At 46.1% G+C, this 23,773-nt stretch overlaps 1 protein-coding gene across 1 annotated transcript in view; it reads right to left on the reverse strand.

Annotated features, from left to right (window-relative positions):
• rasa4 (RAS p21 protein activator 4) overlaps nt 1-13,015 on the reverse strand; it is a 297,934-nt gene extending 284,919 nt beyond the window's left edge. Inside the window, exon 1 of the mRNA XM_072242873.1 lies at nt 12,795-13,015. Within this exon, the coding sequence (XP_072098974.1) occupies nt 12,795-12,859 (65 nt within the window). The 5' untranslated portion in view covers nt 12,860-13,015. The remainder of the gene's footprint in view (nt 1-12,794) is intronic.
• Nucleotides 13,016-23,773: the final 10,758 nt, after the last annotated feature.

Genomic DNA, 23,773 nt, shown 5'->3' on the forward strand with positions numbered 1-23,773 from the left:
AAGGATAGGAATTAAAATATTTGGCCACTGGGAAGTTCCACTTTTGGCGGATGAAGCGCAGGTGCTCGATGAAGCTGTCCCTCAATTTACGACAGGTCTCACCAGTGTAAAGGAGGCTGCATCAGGAGCACTGGACGCAATAGTTTTGCGGGTAATTCACAGCAGATTCGCAGGTGAAGTGTTGCCTCACCTGGGAAGACTGTTTGGGGCCCTGACTGGAGGTGAGGGAGGAGGTGAATGGGCAGGTGTAGTACTTGGGCTGCTTGCAGGGATAAGTGCCAGGAGGGAGATTAATGGGGAGGGACGAATGGACAAAATAATCACGGAGGGAGCGATCCCTGCGGAAGGGGTGGGTGGGGGGAAGCAAAGATATGTTCAGTGGTAGGATCTCTTTGGAGAAGGTGAAAATTGGAGGATGAAGATCCTGCAGATGCTGGAATCTGGAGCAAAAAAAGTAACCGAGTAACTGGAGTAACTCAGTGGGCCAAGTGGCATCAGCGGGCCTCAAAGGGGTAGCTGACGTTTTCATCATGATCTTACACAAAACCTGAGAGTTTGGAGGGAAGATTTGCAATATAAAGCAGTACGAAGAGGGGTGAGTCGGAGCTGATAGGTAGTAACAGATAAGTAAACAACTGTGAGCGGATGAAACCAGGCGGGGGAGGGGGCGCGGTCAGAATATAGCACCAAAAGTTGAAAGATGATAAGGGGCTCTAGCTGACGTGCATGTAGAACCAGGTCGGGGAAGCATTAGGGAGGGTACGCCAGGGGGAAAAGATGGGTGATGGGCAGATGGAAATGGGAAAGGTGACCAAAGGGAGAGAAAACCGGGGTGCATCAGTAGAGTGGGAAAGGGAGAGAGGGGGAGTGGGTGATCTAAAACAGGAAAATTCAACGCTCGTACCACTGGATTCCTCCTGTACGTCGGTGAGACCAAGCGTGGACTGGGCGGTTTTGCAGAAATCTGCACCCTGTCCACAATGACCATTTTAAGCTTCAGGTCGCATGTTACATTAATTGCCCCTCTCACCGTATCCTGGTGAGGCCAAACACTAACCAGAAAGACAACACCTCCTATTCCACCTTGGTACCCTACAACTCAATGGCATAAACATTAAATTTTCCACATTCTGGTAGCCCACTCCTCCTCTGTTCCCTCATCTGGTTCTCCCTATCACCATCCAGCCTATGGCTCTGCCCTCTCCTCTCCATTACCCTCTTCTCCCCATTGTTCTCCCCCCCTTATCTGTTTCCACCCATCACCACAATCATCTGTCTCTTAATTCCCCCTTCCCCCACATAGCTCCATCTGTCCATCATCCCGCATACACCTGGTTCCACCTATCACCTAGCAGCCACTGTCTTACCCCTCCCACTTAACTCTCTACAGTCCAGCTATCTTCATTTCATGCACTCACTGCTGATGCAGGGAGACAATTCAAACATCAACAATACTTTTGCCTGCACAGATACTGCTCGACACACTGAGTTCCTTCAGCAGCACGTGTTCTTACTTATCCCCTCAGATATTAAAGAAGTCCAGAAATCATCAGTATCTAGACGACGCATGAACAAATGGGTATGAAGCACCCCACAGAAAGTCCAAGCCATGCTAGTCTGTGACAACTGGAATTTTCAGAAAGGGAAAAAAAAACTTGGGGAAAATTTTTAAAAAAGATGTTGGAAATCTGAAAGACAGAACAGATACTGCTGGAAACACAGCGCCTCAGGTAACATCTGTGGAAAGAGAAACAGTTAACATCCTACTTCACTGGCAGAGGAAATACTTTTCACTTGGGCAAGTGCAGTTCTAGCAACACTAGAGAAACAACCTCAGCCCATCGAACAATATCCATTCTCTCTGCCAATGGCATGCTCTAAATTTGTGATGTACCACCTTCAAAATATACTGCAACTTGAGGGCAATGTCAGAACATTATGAGAACGTAATTAACCACATTTCTCTCCAAGGTTTTAAAATGTGTTCCTGTTACTTCATCCCTGCTGAGATTAAATCATGAAGCTCCTTCCTAATATTACCATATTTCTGTACGTTCACCACATGGACAACAGCAGTTTAAGAATACAGTTTATTACTGTTCTCTCAAGGACAGTTACAAAGTGGCAATTATTGCTGATATTCCATCCCAAGAATTGAACAAAAAGTGAACTAAAATTAGGAAAAATAACTTACAACTCTCTTTTGTATGTGATCACAAAGGAAAATATCAGCCACTACACACAACTAGTGGCTTGTGGAAAGAGTAAACCACAGTTAGCAGAAGTACAAGACTCTGGGCACATCACTTACAGGAAATGCTGACTTACAAAATCCATCCACTACCTATTTTACAACGTAACTGCTTCTCTTCATGGCTTTTATATCATCCTTGTGAAATATTATGGACTGAACACACATTGTTCAAAAGGGGGAGAGACCAGGACATTTTTCCCCTTTAATGTGCAACTAGACAACAGGGTGACCCGATAGGGCACCCTTTGAGAGAAGGGTAGTGCAGTCTGATGTGACCAGAATGAACATTAAATATCCATGAAGTAAATTTGAAGGAATCGGGCTTGCTGGGTCAGGTCTAGAATTAAATGTCTGATGTAATGATGGATTTGGACTTGAATAATCACAGAAGGATTCCATCGATTCCCAGTTGGAATGACTTCTTTGGCACCAAAGGAAGTCATTTTGGAAGAGGCAATTGTATTGTCTGATGTTCTTCCTGAACTCGTTTGCAATAGGTTCATCACTGCTGTACAAATCGAGGAGTTCATTAGGTAGAGGCTGCAAATCACCTATCCTGACCTTTCCCTTCATACAGCAGAAATGTGCGGTTTCTCCAGTGAATAGGAAGGCACGACAGTGAGGGCATACTCTGGTCATCGAACCAACATCAGCAGAAATGTGATGGCATGCGAGTCGTGCATTTTGCCTTGCTCTTTCTCTGTCGAGGTATTGTCGTCGAAAGCGGCCACTGACGTCTTCAGCAACTCTTGCAATAATTACTCTGTGCCGCATATTCTCCAGTTGATCTTTCCTTTTCTCCTCTGTCTCTTCCTGTCTCCTCCCCCTCTGTCTGTTTTTGTCATTCTGGAGGTGCACAGCCCTTTCATCCTTCGTCTCTTCATCTCTTCTACCATTTGTTCTTTCTCTCTGATCCTGGAGTCGTGCGGCCCTGGCCTGATCGGATTCTTGTTCTCTCCTCAGTCTGTGCCTGTTGTTGTCATTTTGGAGACGTTCATGCCTGTCCTCCTCTGTCTCGTCTTCTCTCAGTTTTTTTGTCCTGACTCTTTGATCCTGGAGTCGTGTGGCCCTGGCCTCATCCGATTGTGTTCTCTCCCTCTCTTTGCAGCTTCCCGAAGACGTTTGGCGTCATTGCTTGACCATAATGTCCCTCTTCTCTTTCCACGCGGCATAATTAGGCTATCCATATATTTTTACCCTAATGCTTGATAGAAGATAGGAAGCAGTAACACCAAAGCCTCCAAGCTGCTGAGGCTGGCCATGTGCATGCGTCGGGCTGTGGCGTTGCGGTCTCCATGGAAGGTGGAAGCGGCTCTATGAGCATGGTGAGGTGCTGCTGAGGGTGGCCATGTGCATGCGTCGGGCTGTGGCGTCCCGATTTCCATGATGGCCGATCGAGTCTCGGGTGAAAGGCAGCCTGTTGATTTTTTGGCGAATGAGCAATTTTATATGAATATATAAAATAATATACACTTTTTAAAAAAGGAGGGAGAGAGAAACCGGGGAATTATAGACCGGTTAGCCTAACGTCGGTGTTGGGGAAACTGCTGGAGTCAGTTATCAAAGATGTGATAACAGCACATTTGGAAAGCGGTGAAATGATCGGACAAAGTCAGCATGGATTTGTGAAAGGAAAATCATGTCTGACGAATCTCATTGAATTTTTTGAGGATGTAACTAGTAGAGTGGATAGGGGAGAACCAGTGGATGTGGTATATTTGGATTTTCAAAAGGCTTTTGACAAGGTCCCACACAGGAGATTAGTGTGCAAACTTAAAGCACACGGTATTGGGGGTAAGGTATTGATGTGGATGGAGAATTGGTTAGCAGACAGGAAGCAAAGAGTGGGAATAAACGGGACCTTTTCAGAATGGCAGGCGGTGACTAGTGGGATACCGCAAGGCTCAGTGCTGGGACCCCACTTGTCTACAATATATATTAATGACTTGGATGAGGGAATTAAATGCAGCATCTCCAAGTTTGCGGATGACACGAAGCTGGGTGGCAGTGTTAGCTGTGAGGAGGATGCTAAGAGGATGCAGGGTGACTTGGATAGGTTAGGTGAGTGGGCAAATTCATGGCAGATGCAATTTAATGTGGATAAATGTGAAGTTATCCACTTTGGTGGCAAAAATAGGAAAACAGATTATTATCTGAATGGTGGCCGATTAGGAAAAGGGGAGGTGCAACGAGACCTGGGTGTCATTATACACCAGTCATTGAAAGTGGGCATGCAGGTACAGCAGGCGGTGAAAAAGGCGAATGGTATGCTGGCATTTATAGCGAGAGGATTCGAGTACAGGAGCAGGGAGGTACTACTGCAGTTGTACAAGGCCTTGGTGAGACCACACCTGGAGTATTGTGTGCAGTTTTGGTCCCCTAATCTGAGGAAAGACATCCTTGCCATAGAGGGAGTACAAAGAAGGTTCACCAGATTGATTCCTGGGATGGCAGGACTTTCATATGAAGAAAGACTGGATGAACTGGGCTTGTACTCGTTGGAATTTAGAAGATTGAGGGGGGATCTGATTGAAACGTATAAAATCCTAAAGGGATTGGACAGGCTAGATGCAGGAAGATTGTTCCCAATGTTGGGGAAGTCCAGAACGAGGGGCCACAGTTTGAGGATAAAGGGGAAGCCTTTTAGGACTGAGATTAGGAAAAACTTCTTCACACAGAGAGTGGTGAATCTGTGGAATTCTCTGCCACAGGAAACAGTTGAGGCCAGTTCATTGGCTACATTTAAGAGGGAGTTAGATATGGTCCTTGTGGCTACGGGGGTCAGGGGGTATGGAGGGAAGGCTGGGGCGGGGTTCTGAGTTGGATGATCAGCCATGATCATAATAAATGGCAGTGCAGGCTCGAAGGGCCGAATGGCTTACTCCTGCACCTATTTTCTATGTTTCTATATAACCCTAAACTTTGCCTGCATTTTGTAAGTTAGCGCATTTTAATTTGATTTAGCAAAAAAAAGTGCCACTGTAATGCACCGTTTGCGCTAATTGGAGGCCACAAACAGACAAACAGACAGAGCATGAGAGTTTTAGTAGTATATAGATAACTTTGTTAGACACAACAGCCTCATATGTCCCCTTTTCTCAAGCATGGATGGTGCAAGCTCCTGCCAGGTGCAAGCAGAAAATTTCAATAAAGATAGCAGAGAATCCCTCAATTATTACTAAACTCTAGAAGGTCATAATTAAAGACAATGTCTCCATGTCCTTCTTTGTCATGTCCAAAATATCCAGGGATTACATCAGGTATAACATCCCAAATGTGGCTCTTGTACTCCAACAGCTGCAGCCACCAGAGATGAATGCATCATTCCCTTCAGCTTCCAGAGACCTTCCATTCCTCACCTACCTCAGTGCAAAAGAGTTATGATCAGCAGAAGAGTTTTCAGCTGACTAAGCCCAATGTTCCAATAACAAGGGAAAGTTTTGATTTCCCTCTCTCACCCCATCTCCTTACCTGCTCATCACCTCCCTCTGGTGCTCCTCCCCCTTCCTTTTCTTCCAAGGCCTTCTGCCCTCTCTTATCAGATTCTCCCTTCTCCAGCCCTTTATCTCTTTCACCAATCGACTTCCCAGCTCTTTACTTCACCCCTCCTCAAGTTTCATCTATCACCCTACCACCAGGTACTTCTTCCTCTGCTCCCCCTCTCCCACCTTCTTACTCTGACTTCCCATCTCTTTCTTCCTGACCTGAAGAAGGGTCTCGGCTGAAATGTTGACCGTTCACTCTTTTCCAAATACGCTGACTGGTCTACTGAGTTCCTCCAGCATCTTGTGTGTATTCTTTTGATGGTAAAGACTTTAAAAAAAATAACTATATAATCATATAGCACAGAAGCATGCCCTTCGATCCACTTTGTCCAAGCCAACCATTAGGGGAAGGGAGGGAACGTTGACTCAGAGGCCTGCGTCGGGCATTTTCATGCCTTACAAGGCACAGATTGGAAGTCTGTGTGAGGCGTCACTCCTCGCACAGACACTAGAGCAATGTGTGACTAAGCGCCTTGCTCAAGGACACAAACACACTGCCACAGCTGAGGCTCGAACTAGCGACCTTCAGATCACTAGACGAACGCTTTAACCATTTGGCCACATGCCCAACACATTTTATATTAATGGCATTTCAATCTCCTTATGGGAAAGAAGACCACTGAACCTATGGTGACTCTCAGGGCAATCTTATTCCCCATTTATATCTCTGCAATCTGTTTCTATCAACCATGATTCTTAACACCCCATGGTAGTACACTAGGGTTACATAAGCCAATTAAACTAACAACTACCATGTCTTTAGAATCTGTGAGATAACCAGAGCACCCATAATACGGTCACAGGGCGAATTTCAAAGTTTAAAGTACATTTACTATCAGAGCATGCATCCAGTACACAACCTGAAATTTGTCCTCTTCACAGACATCCACAAAACAAAGAATCCCCACAGAACAATAGAAACACTGAAGCCCTGAAGCCCCCCCCTTTGCACAAGCAACGGCAGAAACACCGACATTCCTCCCCTCCCCTCCCCACCCCGCCATGTGAGCAGCGGCAGAAGGACCAAACAGCCATTGACCCAGAGTCCATCAAACCACAGTCCACAACCCAGCGCAAGTACAACACCCAAGGCGAGGACTGAACCCATGTCAGTGAAGCTGAGAGTAAGCAGCACCACCTGCTGCTCCACGCTCTAACTTGTCCCAGTATCTGTACTGACATTGAATTCTCAGTGGAATTATAAAAATGTGCAGTAAAGGACCATTTGGTCAGCTGTGTCTATGTCTGACAAAGGGCCGTTGAGCCTCCACCCACACCTCAGCTCTCGATCCATAACTTTGTCAGTTAGGGCCCATCAAATGCCAATTTTCCTTCAGTGTAACGAATGTTTTGACTTCAGCTACTCTTTCTAGAGGCAAAACTCCAAACTCCCACCACCCAAAGGTGGAAAAAGACCTTCCTGCACCTTAAACTTTATAAAAGGGATAGAGTTCCCTCTCTCTTCACCTACGCACCTCCGCACCCAACACATCATTATCTAAGACTTCCATCATCTCCAACAGGATCTCACCACCAGGCACATCCTTCCCTAGACTAGAGTTTTCCAGCCTGGGAATATGGGAATGAATTTCCCCATGTCCTGTCTTGTTCCAGCACATCTTTCCTGCCATGCCCAAATTACCTACAGTACTTCAGATTCATTACAGTTCTAGCATGACCTTCCTGTTTTTTTCTATGTTTTAACCATAATTGCCCCTGTATCAACTCCCTTCAAACATCTTACATAGCTCAGGAAGGCCACCTTTCGGTTACTAACTCTACTGAAATAATTCCACATTGATAATCTTATCGGACCTTACTGTGCATAAATTGACTAGCTGTATCACCCACATGACGTGACATCAGTTGATAACTAGCCAGACTGGGTTTGCTCACGTTTGTGGGAATAGAAAAAGCTAAGTAATTGATATAGATGCCAGGGGTGTAAGTGGTGGCTGCAGGTGCAGCTGCTTCTACAGCATAGACTGTCATGACTAACCCGGCCTAATACAACTCTTAAAATCTGAAACAATCCAGGACAAGCCGCTGAATTGGTTTCCCTCACCTACTGCAGTAAGATAAGGAGCACCAGGATTTAGACCCAGAGATGAAGAAGTGGCATGTTTCCAACTCACAATAATATGCAAATTAAGAGGGAAACTTTCATCTTCTGGAATCTCTGTAGGTTTGCAGCCTTATCTTTTGGCATGGAGGGAATGACAGCTCGGCTGAAATGATTAATTGCGGTAGTAGGAGAGCAATTCTCTATTTATTTGATGTGTGTTTAGAGGGAGGGAGTGAAAAGAATATTTAAGCTAACAAATGGGACCTTGCACTTCACAGGCAAGTGCCTCTTGCTAACGCTGTTGAAGACACCTTCAATGACCTTGGTGATGATTGAGAGCTAACTGACAAGAGGCATTGCGACACTTCTATCAAGAGGCAATAATCTGCTCACTAATGCAAAATATGGACTTCATTAGGACGAGTTAACTACAGGTCGCATTGCAGCCTTGGCCCAAACATGAATAAAAGAGCTTAACTCCAGAACTGTGGGTGCCTGCCTTTGGCATGAAGGCAGGATTTAATTGATCATGGCATTGAAGAGCACTGATAAAGCTGAAGTCAACAGGCATCGAGGGGAAAACACTCCAATGGCTTAAGCAACCAAATTTTACATGAAGAAATCTGGCTGTAGTTGTTCCAGCCCCAGGATATCTTTGCTTCATTCCTTTGAACAGAAAATCATACAAAAAGAACTGGATTTGGCCCATTACATCATGGATAAAGCCCTCACAACCATTGAGCACATCTACATGAAACGTTGTTGCAGGAAACCAGCATCCATCATCAGGGACCACTCACCACCCAGCTCATGCTCTCTTCTCTCTGCTGCCACCAGGTAGAAGGTACAAAAGTCTCAGGACTTGCACCAGCAAGTTCAAGGACAGTTATATCCCCTCAACCATCAGGATCTTGAATAAAAGGGGATAACTACACTGACTTGCCTCATCATCAAAATTTTCCCACAACCAAAGATCTCACTTTAAGTACCCTTTATCTCATTCTCATGTTCTTGCTATTTATTTATATTTGCATTTGCACAGTTTGTTGTCTTCTGCACTCTGGTTCATCTTTCATTGATCCTGTTCTAGCTACTATCCTATAGATTTGCAGATCCACAGGAAAGTGAATCTCAGGGTTGTATATGGTGACATATATGTACTTTGATTATAAAATTTACTTAGAACTTGGAACGTTGAACATGAGTTGCTCAGTGTGATGTCCTAGGCACAACCATCTTCGGCTGCTTCGTTAATAATTTTCATTCTATCTCAAGATCAAAAGTGGAGATGTTTACCGATGATTACTGACAAACCTGTTGGAATTCTTTGAGGAGATTACAAGTAGGAGAGATAAAGGGGATGTAGTGGAGGTTGTATATTTGGACTTTCAGAAGACCTTTGACAAGGTGCCACACATGAGGCTGCTTATCAAGTTAAGAGCCCATGGTCTGACAGGAAAGTTACTAACATGGTTAGAGCAATGGCTGATTGGTAGAAGGCAGTGTGAGGGAATAAAAGGATCCTTTTCTGGTTGGCTGCCAATGACTAGTGGTGTCGGTATTGGGACCGCTTCTTTTTATGCTGTATGTCAATGATTAAGATGATGGAATAAATGGCTTTGTTGCCCGGTTTGCAGAGGATATGAAGATTGGTGGAGGTGCAGGTAGTGTTGAGGAAACAGGAAGACTGCAGAAGGATTTAGACAGATTAGGAGAATGGGCAAGAAAGTAACAAATGAAATACAATGTTGGAAATTGCATGGTCATGCGCTTTGGTAGAAGAAATAAATGTGCAGACTACTTTCTAAGTAGGGAGAAAATCCAAAAATCTGAGATGCAAAGGGACTTGGGAGTCCTTCTGCAGAACACCCTAAAAATTAGCTTGCAGGTTGAGTCAGTGGTGAGGAAGGCAAATGCAATGTTAGCATTCATTTCAAGAGGTCTAAAATGCAAGAGCAGGGATCTGATATTGAGGCTTTATAAGGCACTGGTGAGGTCTCACCTTGAGTATTGTGAACAGTTTTGGGCTCCCCATCTTAGAAAAGATGTGCTGATATTGGAGAGGGTTCAGAGGAGGTTCACAAGGATGATTCTGGGAATGAAACAATTATCATACGAGGAACATTTGATGGCACTGGGTCTGTACTCACTGGAATTTAGAAGGATGGGGGGGATCTCATTAAAACCTTTCAAATGTTGTAAGGCCTCGAAAGAGTAGATATGGATAGGATGTTTCCCATGGTGGGGGGACTCTGGGACAAGAAGGCACAGCCTCAGGATCGAGGTGCATCCATTTAAAAGAAAGGTGTGGAGAAATTTCTTTAGCCAGAGGGTGGTGAACTTGTAGAATTTGTTTCCACAGGTGGGTGTGGAGGCCAGGCCACTGAGTGTATTTAAGGCAGAGTTTGATAGGTTCGCGATTGAAAATGGGTTCAAAGGTTACGAGGATAAGACCAGGGAGTGGAGCTGAGAAGGGGGAAAAAAGGTTCAGCCATGATTGATTGGCGGAGCAGACTCGATGGGCCAAATAGCCTAATTCTGCACCTATGGCTTATGGTCTATTACAAGAGTTAATTCTAGTTGCAATCAGGTGAGCCAGTCCACATCTGCATTGCACAAAACCTGAACTACATTCAGTACAGAATGATAACTAGAAAGTCACATTCGTGCAAACGAACTGCAGGCAACAGCAACAAGAGAGTGCCTAACCCTTTACCTTTGCCATTCCCATCACACATCCCTCACCATCAATATGCTGGGGGTCAACATTGACCAGAAACTCAACTGCATCTTCTACACAAGTATTGTAACTACAAGAGCAGGCCAGGGGCTGGACATCCATCAGTGAATGACTCACCGCCTGATACCCCAAAGCCTTTCCAACCGAAGCAACAGTCAGGAGTGTAATAAAATCTTCTTCTTTAAATTAATGCAGTTTCGACTGCCTTGTGCTGAGCGCCACGCCCAGACAAAGGAGCCATTTGATTAACATAGAAATTTACAGCACATTACAGGCCCTTCAGCCCACAATGTTGCACTGACCATGTAACCTACTCTAGAAATTGCCTACAATTTCCCTAGCACATAGCCCTCTAGTTTTCTAAGCTCCATGTACCTATCTAAGAGGCTCTTAAAAGACCCTGTTGTATCGGCTTCCACCACCGCTGCCGGCAGTGCACTCCACACACCCATCAGTGTTCTATCCATCACTTAAACACCCATTAATCCCCCGCACCCTCCTTCTACCACCACCATATAGTGCAGCATGTATCCACAACACAACATATTGCAAATATTTACCTTGGCTATCCTGACTATACCTCCAACACCATAACTTCTACCACCAAGTCGCATACCATCCTTACTAAGAAATATTTATCATTGTCATTGAGTTTAAAATCCAAGAACTCCCTCCTCATCAGCAACTCCGCCAAAAGAACTGCCTTGGGTTCAAAGAGGTAGCTCAGCACCAAGAGGCATGAGAAACAGACAACAAATATAGGCACTGCCAGTGGCATTTATATACAAAAAAAATTGTGCACATTAAAAGAAATTATTTTATGCAGTTCAGCAGGGAATAGTAACCAAAAAGCCAAAAAAAATCCTGCAGGTGCTAGTATTCTGAAATAAAAACAGAACATGCTGAAGATGCTCAGCAGGTCAGGCAGCATCTCTGGAGAGGGTAACACGAGTTACGTTTCAGGCTGACAACTTTCTAACGGGACTGGGAACTGACTCAGAGCTGAAACCAGATAAAATACAGAGCACTGTAGCCGGCTGTCCCAGAACGTTACCTTTGGTTCTCTCTACGGATGCGGCCGGACCTGCCAGTGTCTCCAGGTGGTTCCAGGTTTTAGCGCGGAAAACGTGCATTCATGAACGCGGATGACGGGAGTTATGATTTACTTGACAAGACTGCATTCATTCACGGCAGTGTGGTAATATAAGCACCCTTTAGCCTGAGCAGAACTTAATTATTACATTAGCTGTGCTCCCAAAGAGCAGCATCTCCCTCCCCTCTGATGAATAGGTTTGGCGATCCATCCTCAAGCGGCAAAACGACAAGGCAGCGAGCGAGCGAGAGCGAGAAGGGATAGATACTGAGGAGGGACACTGGAGAGATGGCAGGGATGGAGGGATGAGGAAGAGAGAGAAAAATAACAAGGAAGGAGAGAGTGAAAAGACAGAGAGAGAGAGAGAGAATATTTCCTTAAAACCAGAGTCAGCATCCAAATGTAAGTTTAACGGATGAATGTGAATGGCAGGCTTTAAGCAGCGAGTGAAAGCGGACGGGTGTGCGGGGTTGGGGGAGCAATGTCCCGGGAACAGAGAGCTGTGGGATAGATAGGTAGTCGACCTGTGGCGGTTCAAATCCTTGAAGATGGCCGGGGTCTGTGCCGGAGCTGCGGCAATGTCTGATTACAGTCTGACCCGAGGTAGCCGCCAGTCTGCAGTCATCGGCCACCGGGCGGCAACCACAGCCGAGCTCCGGGATTCCCTTCCGAGCCCGATTTACGGAGAGAGGAATCGCTGAAGAGAGGGACGGGGAGGGGGTCCGCGGATGATGGAGGAGAGAGGAGCACCGCGGTTGAGAGTGGGGAGAGGGAGGAGGAAGAGGGGAGGTGAGCCGCGGATGAGGGGCGAGAGGGGGATAGGCTGATGATGAAAACCGAGGCACACTGATGTACTGGAGTTAAATTCAACCTGGAATTCCGCCTCCTAAACTTCACTGTCGCTTTCCTCCAGCCACATCACACGCCCCTTCCCGTACACATGCACACTCTTGAACAGAGGGGGGCTGCATTGTTCACACATTCGCGCCGTGGGGCAGATTTGTGAACAGACCCTCAACCTGCTGCCCACAGAGGCGACTGTCCTCTGCACCGTGATGAGGGAAGAAATCCGGACCCACGGGCGACCTCGTACTCACAGATCTTTCGCTGGCAGTTTCTTTCCTTCAATGATCCGAAGAAACAAGGAGCTGCGCTTGGCCATGTCGGGTTACTGACTTCCATAGGTCGGGAGTAAAAGTTGGTAGCGAGGCGGCGGCGGGCTCCGACTGTCTGCCTCCCCCTGGTAGCCCGAGACTCTCCATGTGTCGGGCGGCCCTGCCGCTTTCATCCCGGCCTGGGCGGCGCCAGGGGGCAGCTGAGCTACTCTGATTGGCCGCGGCTTGAGAATTAAAACAGGAAGAAATGACAGGTCCCTAAAAAGAGAGGCGTAATGTCTCTAATCAATTACAGTTTAGTTGGAGACTTCCCCAATCGAGGCGGTTGATAGATTTTTTTTAGACGGGGCACTCTATTATTTCTCGGGATCAAACAAACTGCATTTGCAGGACGAGGACTGAGGAAGCCGTGTGAAATTGCCCCGGGACCGTCGAAATGATAGCTCGCGTGTTCATCATTGAAGCGCTTCGGCCCGGGACAGGGGCTGCTCGGTCCCCAAGCTCATTCCCAGACGGGAGCAGCAGGTGGCTGGCGATCGTGGACAGGAGAGGAGAGATGTGGAAGTCCGGGTCTGGATCGAGTAGACTCCAATGCTGGGAAGGACCCCGCTCTCGGATCTCATGGCCAGCCACGGACACCCCGTGCTTGAAAAATATCGTCGCCGGTTCTGGAAACCTGAAATCAGGACAGAAAATGCTGGAAACACTCGGTAGCTGTGGAAAGGGAACCAGTGAATGCTTCAGCTCGATGAAGTGTCTTTGACCTGAGACTCCGTTTCCCTCGCCGCTAGGTGTTTCGGGCATTTTCTATTTCTATTTGAGATCTCCGTACATTTATTCATTTAGGAGCGGAAAATAGTTAAGTCCTTAAACACAGATGGGGTACAGAGAGGGGATGAGGTGTTGCCCCATGGTGCAGAGACTAGGGAAGAGGTCAATGCGACATGCATATTCCAGGGAGCAGGAGTACGTGCAGAGGGACGCAGCGAAGCTAGGTGTAGGCATTGCAAAGTCTCTGCGGGAAAGTACCGCACTGTAAGGTCCTCCTATGACTTCCCCACTCTGGCCTCTTAACTTTTCTCAACTGCCTGTCACTTCCCCCGGTGCCCCTCCTCCTTCCCTTTCTTCTTTCGTCCACTCTCCTCTCCTATCAGATTCCTTCCTCTCCAGCCCTTTACCTTTCCCAACCACCTGGCTTCACCCACCACCTTCCAGCTATCCTCCTTCCCCTTCCCCACTTCTTTATTCTGGCATCTTCCCCTTTCCTCTCCAGGCCTGAAATGTTGTGTTTGTGCATTTCCATGGATGCTGCCTGACTGCTGAGTTCCTCCAGCGTTTTGTGTGTGTTGCACTGCACACTAAGGGGATCGGTCTTATGTAACAGCCTCTCAAATGGTACATTGTTTAAAGAGGGAACAGGAGAGGCATTATAAGGGAATGTGCTGAACTGATGGTACAATGAATGTAGAGAAAGATGTGTAACACACACAAAAAATGCTGGTGAACGCAGCAGGCCAGGCAGCATCTCTAGGAAGAGGTACAGTCGATGTTTCAGGCCGAAACCCTTTCTCTGCTGGACAGAACAGAGAGTCAGCTGGGGTGATATACTGCGTCTGGTGCTCCCGATGTGGCCTTCTATATATTGGCGAGACCCGATGCAGGCTGGGAGGCCATTTCACTGAACACCTATGCTCTCTCCACCAGAGAAAGCAGGATCTCCCAGTGGCCACACATTTTAATTTCACATCCTATTCCCATTCTGATATGTCTATCCACGGCCTCCTCTACTGTCAAGATGAAGCCACACTCAGGTTGGAGGAACAACACCTTATATTCCATCTGGGTAGCCTCCAACCTGATGGCATGAACTTTGATTAATGTAACTTCCACTAATGCCCCACCTCCCCTTTGTACCCCATCCCTTATTTATTTATTTATTTATTTATTTATTTATTCTCTCTCTCTCTCTCTCTCTCTCTCTCTCTCTCTCTCTCTCTCTCTCTCTCTCCCCCCCCCTTTCTTTTTTTTCTCCCTCTGTCCCTCTCACTGTAACTCCTTGCCCATCCTCTGGGTCCCCCCCCCTTTCTTTCTCCCTAGGCCTCCTGTCCCATGATCCTCTCCCTTCTCCAGCCTCATATCCCTTTTGCCAATCAACTTTCCAGCTCTTGGCTCCATCCCTCTTCCTCCTTCCTGTCTTCTCCTATCATTTCGGATCTCCCTCTCCCCCTCAAATCTCTTACTATCTCTTCTTTCAGTTAGTCTTGACAAAGGGTCTCGGCCCAAAACGTCGACTGTACCTCTTCCTCTAGATGCTGCCTGGCCTGCTGCGTTCACCAGCATTTTTTGTGTGTGTTGCTTGAATTTCCAGCATTTGCAGATTTTCTCGTGTTTGCAAGAGAAAGATGTGTACTGATTTTACTTTATATAAGATAAATACAGTATATTTTGCACATACGTGTAATTACAAAGAAAGCACGGCTTCCTCGGGAGTTTGAGGAGATTCGGCATGACATCTAAAACTTCCAAAAACTTCTATGGATGTGTAGTGGAGAGTGTATTGACTGGCTGCATCACGGTCTGGTATGGAAACACCAATTCCTGGAATAGAAAATCCTACAAAAAATAGATTTGGCCCAGTACATCATGGGTAAAATCCTCCCAACCGTTGAGCACATCGACATGAACTGCTGTCGTAGGTAAGCAGCATCCATCATCAAAGATCACCACTACCCAGGCCATGCTCTTTTCTCACTGCTGCCACCAGGTAGAAGGTACAGGTGTCTCAGGACTCACACCACCAGGTTCAAGAACAGTTACCACCCCCTCAACCATCAGGCTCTTGAACAAAAGGGGATAACTACACTCAGTTTTGTTATCCATTGAGATGTTCCCACAACCAATGACCTCATTTTAAGGATTCTTTATCTTGTTATCTCATGTTCTCATTATTCATTGCTCTTTATTTATATTTGCACTTGCACAGTTTGTTATCTTCTGCACTCTGGCTGATCTTTCATTGATCTTGTTATAGTTACTATTCTATAGATTTGGTGAGTATGCCTGCAGGGTTGTCTATGGTGACATATATGTACTTTGATAATAAAATTTACTTTGACTTTGGGATAAGTTCTTGTTACAATCCCATCTAACTCCAGGCAGCATTCATGTCTGTCTTGGAAGGTTATGGATTCACTTATCACCCCTGAGTATAAAGCCTGGGCTGACATTTTACCAGTGATGCAAGAGGCACAAGATGACATTTCGGAGCAGCACAGAGAGAGTGCTGAGCTGACAGCGATGCTGTCATTCAGAAAAGACAATCTAGCACGACACTCCTGTCTGGTGGTTGTAAAAGTGACCTGTTTCTTTAAAAATATCATCTTTGTGCCAATAATATTAACCTGTTTCAGCTAATAAAATATAAAATGCTAAAAGCACTGCACAAGTCAGTTCTTTTTTCAGATTTCCAGCATCTGCAGATTTTTTTGATTGTCAAAGAGTTGTATAATAACTGGACCTGGCGGGTTCTGGTGATTGATGGCTTTTTAACACACCAGAGTTACTCCAGTTATTTGCTCTACCTTTCAAGGGAACTATGGAACTAAACAGATGGTATTGTGTAAGAATTTTCCAAAGGTGCAGCAGTATATAGCCAACAACACTTAAACCAGATTTCCTTATCACAGTGGCAATCGCTTGTGAAACTAATTTTTGTGTAAGTTGACTGCCAGTAGATGCACTTGAGAGGTAATTATTTAGCTGTGAGGTGCTGTGAGACTCTAAGGAGATGAATGAGGCCTTATAATTATAATCCTCTTTGCAGTGGCTGCTGCCAAAACCATACCCATCTAGATGCAAGTTCTTTATGGAATTGGGAGTCTTGTTCAACCCGCTTATCCTCACTAACACCTTCACAGACCAATAATCTAAAAGATACTTAAATATTTAGATATTTTAAAGTTCTGGTTCCTGTGGGACAGATCCCAAACAATGTGCAAATGAGTCTACATCATCAACATGATGTATAGTACCTGAACAGCATTGGTTATAAGCAATAAATGGGTCTTTCCAAAACTGGAAGGACTTTCTAACCTGGAGGGTGACAGGACAATGTTGAAAATGTCACATATGAACTTCCCCACACTCCATAGGTGTATGGCAGATACTGGCTGTATCACCATCCAGTATAGAGGCTTCAATGTACTCCAATGTCAACATGGTTTTATGGTTGATAAGCTGTGTTTAACCAACCTTAGTGTTTTTTAACACCATAAGACTAAAAAATTTAGGAGCTGAATTAGGCCATTTGGCCCATTGAGTCTGCTGTGGTATTCCATTATGGCTGATTTATTATTCTTCTCCACTCCATCCTCCTGCCTTCTTCCTATAACCTTTGATGCCATGATTAATCAAGAACTTATTAACCTCCACTTTAAATATACCTAATCACATAGCCTGCACAGCCGTCTTTGGCAAAGAATTCCCCAGATTCACCACCATTTGGCTAAGTAATTTTTTTTCTCATCTCCGTTCTAAATGGATGTCCCTCAATTCTGAGGCTGTGCCTCTGGTGACAGAATCCCCTGCAATAGGAAACATCCTCTCCACATCCACTCTATCCAGACCTTTCAATGCTCACACGAGGAAATCTGCAGGTGCTGGAATTTCAAGTAACACACATAAAAGTTGCTGGTGAATGCAGCAGGCCAGGCAGCATCTCTAGGAAGAGGTACAGTCGACGCCTCAGGCCGAGACCCTTCATCAGGACTAACTGAAAGAAGAGCTGGTAAGAGATTTCAATGTTCGATAAGTTTCAATGAGTTAAACATAGAAACATAGAAAATAGGTGCAGGAGTAGGCCATCCGGCCCTTCGAGCCTGCACCGCCATTTATTATAATCATGGCTGATCATCCAACTCAGAACCCCGCCCCAGCCTTCCCTCCATACCCCCGACCCCCGTAGCCACAAGGGCCATATCTAACTCCCTCTTAAATATAGCCAATGAACTGGCCTCAACTGTTTCCTGTGGCAGAGAATCCCACAGATTCACCACTCTCTGTGTGAAGAAGTTTTTCCTAATCTCAGTCCTAAAAGGCTTCTCCTCTATCCTCAAACTGTGGCCCCTCGTTCTGGACTTCCCCAACATCGGGAACAATCTTCCTGCATCTAGCCTGTCCAATCCCTTTAGGATCTTATACGTTTCAATCAGATCCCCCCTCAATCTTCTAAATTCCAACGAGTACAAGCCCAGTTCATCCAGTCTTTCTTCATATGAAAGTCCTGCCGTCCCAGGAATCAATCTGGTGAACCTTCTTTGTACTCCCTCTACTTCTATCCTCATTCTTCTAAACTCCAGCAGGTACAGGCCCAGAACCATTAAACGCTCCTCATGTGTCAAGCAACGAATGCTGTGTTGTTTAGAAGACATTTCACCACTCTTCTGAGAAGCTTCTTCAGTTCTGATCCATGGTGGGTAGTTTCCCAGTTTATAAACTCTATGAGTTGTTTAAAGATATGGCAATCACATGAGGGTCATTCATCTTATCTTGTGTGAATGGAGGTGTGAACTGTTGTGGAGATGCTAGGGTAGAGATGTTGGGACTACATTGTAAGTAGCTGATAGGTGATGTCGTATCCTACCGCCTCTGTTCAGGGATGGGTTTTCCAGTTTGACAAAGGTGGCTTCTTTATCTCCTCTTTCAAACCACCTGTCCTCCCTGTCCACACCCTGCACATTGTTATCATCAAAGGGGTGTCTCTTGTCCTATAGGTGTAGATGTATAGCTGAGTCTTGGCCCGAGGTTTTAGCCCTCCCATGCTGGGCCATCTGTTTGTGAAGTGGTTGTTTTGTCTCACCGATATACAGATCTGTGCAGTTCTCATCGCATTGGATAGCATCTACAATATTCTGTTGCAATGAGCGAATGAGGCAAACCCAAGTGCAGGACACAGGCACGGAGATTTGGTTTGGACTCAGACATGAACGGCGAACAGGAGGGAGAGCAGGTAGGCAGGAGACGGACAGAATTTATCTTGACTTGGAGCGTAGAGAAAGAAATGGCGGACTAAACTCTTCTTAGTGCAGAGAGATGGAGTTACACTGAAGTAAAGCTTTAGAAGACTTATCTTGGTGCGGAGAGGCTGGGTTTCACAGGTAAATCTCTGAACTGGAGCTGAACTTAGAAAACTGATCTTGACACGAAGAGATTGAGTTTCACAGGTAATTCTCGATACAGGAGCAAAACTTAGAACATACGGTCCTAAGAGGCTGGGAAACATTAATTACCACACAGGCAAAACCAATGATCTGGCAACTAGTGGTTGTAATGCCAGGGTTCTTATGCTGCAGGTCCTGATGGAAACCAGGTGTGCTGTCATCTCAGGGAATTAGGAGCAAATGGGAAATTAACGGTCAGAGCCATGGCACAATCAAAAGAAATCAGAAGAAAATAGGGAATTATCGATCGGGACTGTGACAATATCACCCCCCCCCCCCCCACTCAACGGGAGTCTCCAGGTGAACCACCAGTCTTGTCCGGATTGTCACAATGAAAATCATGGATGGGGGGGGTCCAGGATGAAGGAGAGGGGAATCCCGGAGTGTTCCTCCGGGCCGTATCTCTCCCAATCGACCAGGTACTAGAGGCCTCTGCCTTGGCGGCGCATATCCAGAAATCGCCGGACGGTGTACGCTGGGTAGTCGTCAATGATCTGGGCGGGTGGAGGGGTTTGGCAGGGGGGCACAAAGGGCTGACAGACACAGGTTTCAATTGGGAGATGTGGAATGTGGGATGTATGTGCATGGACCCGAGCAGTTTGAGTCTGACCACCGAGGGGTTGATTATGCTCTCAATCTCGAACAGTCCCAGATAATGAGGGGCAAGTTTCTTGGGTTCATTCTTAAGGGGGTGTCTTTTGACGAGAGCCCAACCTTCTGCCCAAGCTGATAATTGGGAGCAGGAGTTCGATGGCGATCAGCAATCCTCCGGTTGCGGTCAGCTGAGCGGAGCAAGGCCGTGCGTGCATCCTTCCAAACCTTGTGGCACTGGCGGAGATGGGCCTGAACTGAAGACACAGCAATGTCATCTTCATGTGCGGGAAACAGAGGGGATTGGTAACCAAGGGAGTATTCGAAGGGCAACATTCCGGTGGTGGGGTGCTGACCAGGGAGTTGTGGGCGTACTCTACCCAAGCGAGATGGGTGCTCCAGGATGACGGGTTGTTAGCAGTTATGCAGCGCAGTGCTGCTTCCAAATCCTGGTTTGCTCATTCTGTTTGACCGTTAGTCTGCAGATGAAAGCCTGAAGACAGACTTACTGAGGCTCCAAGGGCTTGACAAAAGGATCTCCAGACTTGAGAGATGAATTGGGGGCCCCGGTCAGAAATAATGTCAGAGGGAATTACATGAAGGCGAAAGATGTGATGAACCAGGAGGTCAGCTGTTTCACGGGCTGTAGGGAGTTTGAGAAGGGCTACAAGGTGTGTAGCTTTGGAGAAGTGGTCCACCACAGTGAGTACAGCAGTGTTTCCATGTGAAGGGGGTAGTCCAGTAATGAAATACAGCGCAATGTGAGACCAAGGGTGGCTATGGACATGTAGGGGACGAAGCAATCCAGTAGGTGGCCAATGGGAGGCTTTTCTGCAGGCACAAACAGAACAGGCAGAGATGAAGGAGCGCGTGTCAGCATCCATGGAGGGCCACCAGAGATGTCTCTTCAGAAGGAACAGAGTTCGATCGATTTCGGGATAGCAGGCGAAATGAGAAGTGTGCCCCCACTGGAGAACCTGAGACTGAACAGAGTCAGGCACAAAGAGTCAACTGGAGGGTCCATTGCCTGGGACAGGTTGAGTCCGCTGGACCTCTTTGACTATGGATCCAATCTCCCAGGTGAGGGCAACCACTACACAAAATGGTGGAAGGATGGTCTCGGGGTTGGGAAGGCACTCCTTGGAGACGTATTGACGGGAGAGAGCGTCGGGCTTCCCGTTCTTGGACCCCGGACGATAGGTGAGTGTGAACCTGAAGCGGCCAAAAAATAATGCCCAACGGGCTTGGCGGGAATTCAGGCATTTGGCGGTTTGGATGTATATGAGGTTCTTGTGGTCTGCCCAGATGATAAATGGATGTTCTGCCCCCTCCAGCCAGTGCCTCCGCTCCTCCAAAGCGAGTTTGATAGCCCGTAACTCCCGGTTCCCTACGTCATAGTTCTGGACATCCCAACCTGCAAAAACTCATTTCAGGGAGGTAGTACAACCACCCCCGCCCCCCGCAACCCCATATTCCCCCCCCCGGTAGACCTTCGAGGGTGTATGCATACAGGACATTTGATTGTGAAAGAACACAACAATTTATTTGATCACATATTGAAACTATTTACACACACACACACACATATATATATACTGAATGCCCTTTCTAAATCACAATTAGAATTTGGCAGCACCAAAAGCAGCTTCATCAACTGGCAGAGCTCTTTGAATCTCAACTGCCCTGTGCTCACAGATTTTACCTTGGACAGCTTCCCCCAGAACTCATCAACTGGCAAACTTTTGTAGTTTGGCACCAGTCCTTCAAGGTTAGTTGAGACATAATCCAGGACTTCCAAGTGGAGCTGTTTTCTTGCATCTGCCTTGATCACATTTGGAAATCTCTCTGCCAAATTCATAATCTGCTCTGGATTCACCTCGTCTTGGCTCTCTGTATTGACCACGGACAGATTTTTCAAGATTTGGTCTCTCATTGGGAAGTTCTCCAAGATTTTTTGAAAGCACCTGACATAGAATGCTCTGGCATCTTTGAAGAACTGCTTTGTCTTGTAAGGGGGGATCTCTTGCGCTTCCTCGCTTAGCAACTGCCTCCTTACCAGGTACCCAGTAAAAAGCTCTTCATCTGGCCGGTGAATTTCAGGGTTGTTCACATCTATCTCCTGAAGGTTCTGTTCTCTCAATACCTTTAGCTCAGCAAATCTGCTTGCTATGTCATGCAGCAGCTCTTCAACACTCTGATCCAACTTGATGAGGCTAGGTGCCTTGTTTTGAAAAATCAAATTGAATTTGTCAAAACATTGTGTGACATTATGGAGAAATCATATGTATGTTTTCATTTGGGGGTCTTTCAGCCTTTTCTGAATATGAGATGACTTCTGATTCTCACTCTTTGACTCAAAATATGAAATAAAGGCTGGCCATTGGTGGAGCAGATGGTCCAAACCTTTTCCTAAAGAAAGCCAGCGTGTAGGACAATGGTTTTGTACTCTCTGCTGGGCAACATTGCAGAACTCTTGAAACTGTTTTAGGTCTTCTCTTCGTTTGGAACTGTTCTCAAAGTAGTAGTAGATGTCAATAAGCAGTTCTTCAGGTGACATTGAGAGCTCCCTAGCAGCAGTTTTGGCACAAATGTTGACCAGGTGACCTGGACAGCCAACGCTGTAAATATGAGGGGGCTGTGCTTTCACTCTTGATAAAACAGAGTTGTATTTGCCAATCATCACATTGCAGTTGTCACTGCTAAATCCTACACAATTAGACCATTCAAGGCCTTTGTCATGCATGGATGATGCAATGCAGTTGAACATGTTTTCAGCTTTGGCGTCATTGCACACTGGCATGTCTACAAATCCAACTGTTACCTTATCCTGTGTTTCATTCTAGTACCTGGCTAAAATGGCATATTCCTTCTCACACATGATATCGTTGCTTTCATCAACCAAAATACTGTCTGGCCTTTTTTCTGTCTGGATGAACTTGTACATCCTCTGAACATTCAGGTTCCAGTGCCGTGTTCACAATAGCTGCTGTCTTGGTTGATGAGCAGCCATAGTTTTTTGCTATTTCTGAATCAGGAAACATTTTCCTGAATAGCTTGCCTGTGTGCTTACACACCTGGAATGGCAGGTTATGCTCAACAATGAAAGATGTAAGGTATACCTCAGCTCTAGTGACCTTCTCTGTCAGACTTTGGTTTTCTGCTGAAAAGAACCGTGAAATACTTGAGCAGCCTTCCCTGTGCTTAGCCTCCCATATATGTTGTGATCCCTAACAGAAATAAAAGCATAAGTGTATCCTTATTTTATTGTCTTATGCAGAAAATGTGACATTAAAATATGTACTTATATTATATTATCATGGAGTCTTTTTTATTCTATTACAACTTTAAGCAAGTCTACAGGGAGTTTGGCCTCATCACGTAGGACATCAATAGCGTAGCTCCTTAGCAGCTAGCCAGTTAGTTTAAATAACATTAGCTATGCTGTAATGACACCTGTTAAACTCACCTCAGCATGTCCTTTACAGTCATTTAACCCACCAGGGGAAATAGAAAAGTCACTGCTGAAAACAGTGCAGCGAGCAACACTGTCATTATTTTTGACCCCTATTAAACAGGGGTATACTTTAGTGTGGTCTGGGGTGAAGTATGTTTTATATTTTCTTCTTTTGGAACACTCTGCCATGGGGCTGCAGGACACTGAAATGAACTGATGGACAATGAAAGAGAGAGAGAGGTCGACTGTAAAGCCCTCCCACAGAGAAAACTGATAGGTTTACTTAGCACAAAGAGAGACCAATCAGAATGCTCTCTCTGTCACTCTCTTGCTACATCTGTTACTAGCTCTCTCTGTCTGTCTGTCTGTCTCTCTCTCTCTCCCTCTCGTTCGCTCGCTCTCAAAAAATACGATTTCTGGGATATTGTATATAACTTGTGGGCGTTAGGGAGCCGCTATCAATATGCGGGAGACTCCCGGAACTTCCGGGAGAGGTGGGATGTCTGTAGTTCTGTTCGGCGGGGTATAGCCGGCAAGAGAAGATGCAGGGCTAGAGTTTTTGGTCTGGGCTGGAGTGTGGGGAGAGGACTGATCCCACCCCAGAGTTGGAGGCGTCGACTTCCACAATAAATTAGCGAGAAGGGTCTGGTTGGACCAGGATGGGAGTGGAGGTGAAACTCCTCTTCAGCTCCGAGAAG

This window comes from Mobula birostris, chromosome 25 (genome assembly GCF_030028105.1).
Source record: "Mobula birostris isolate sMobBir1 chromosome 25, sMobBir1.hap1, whole genome shotgun sequence".
Lineage (NCBI taxonomy): Eukaryota > Metazoa > Chordata > Chondrichthyes > Myliobatiformes > Myliobatidae > Mobula > Mobula birostris.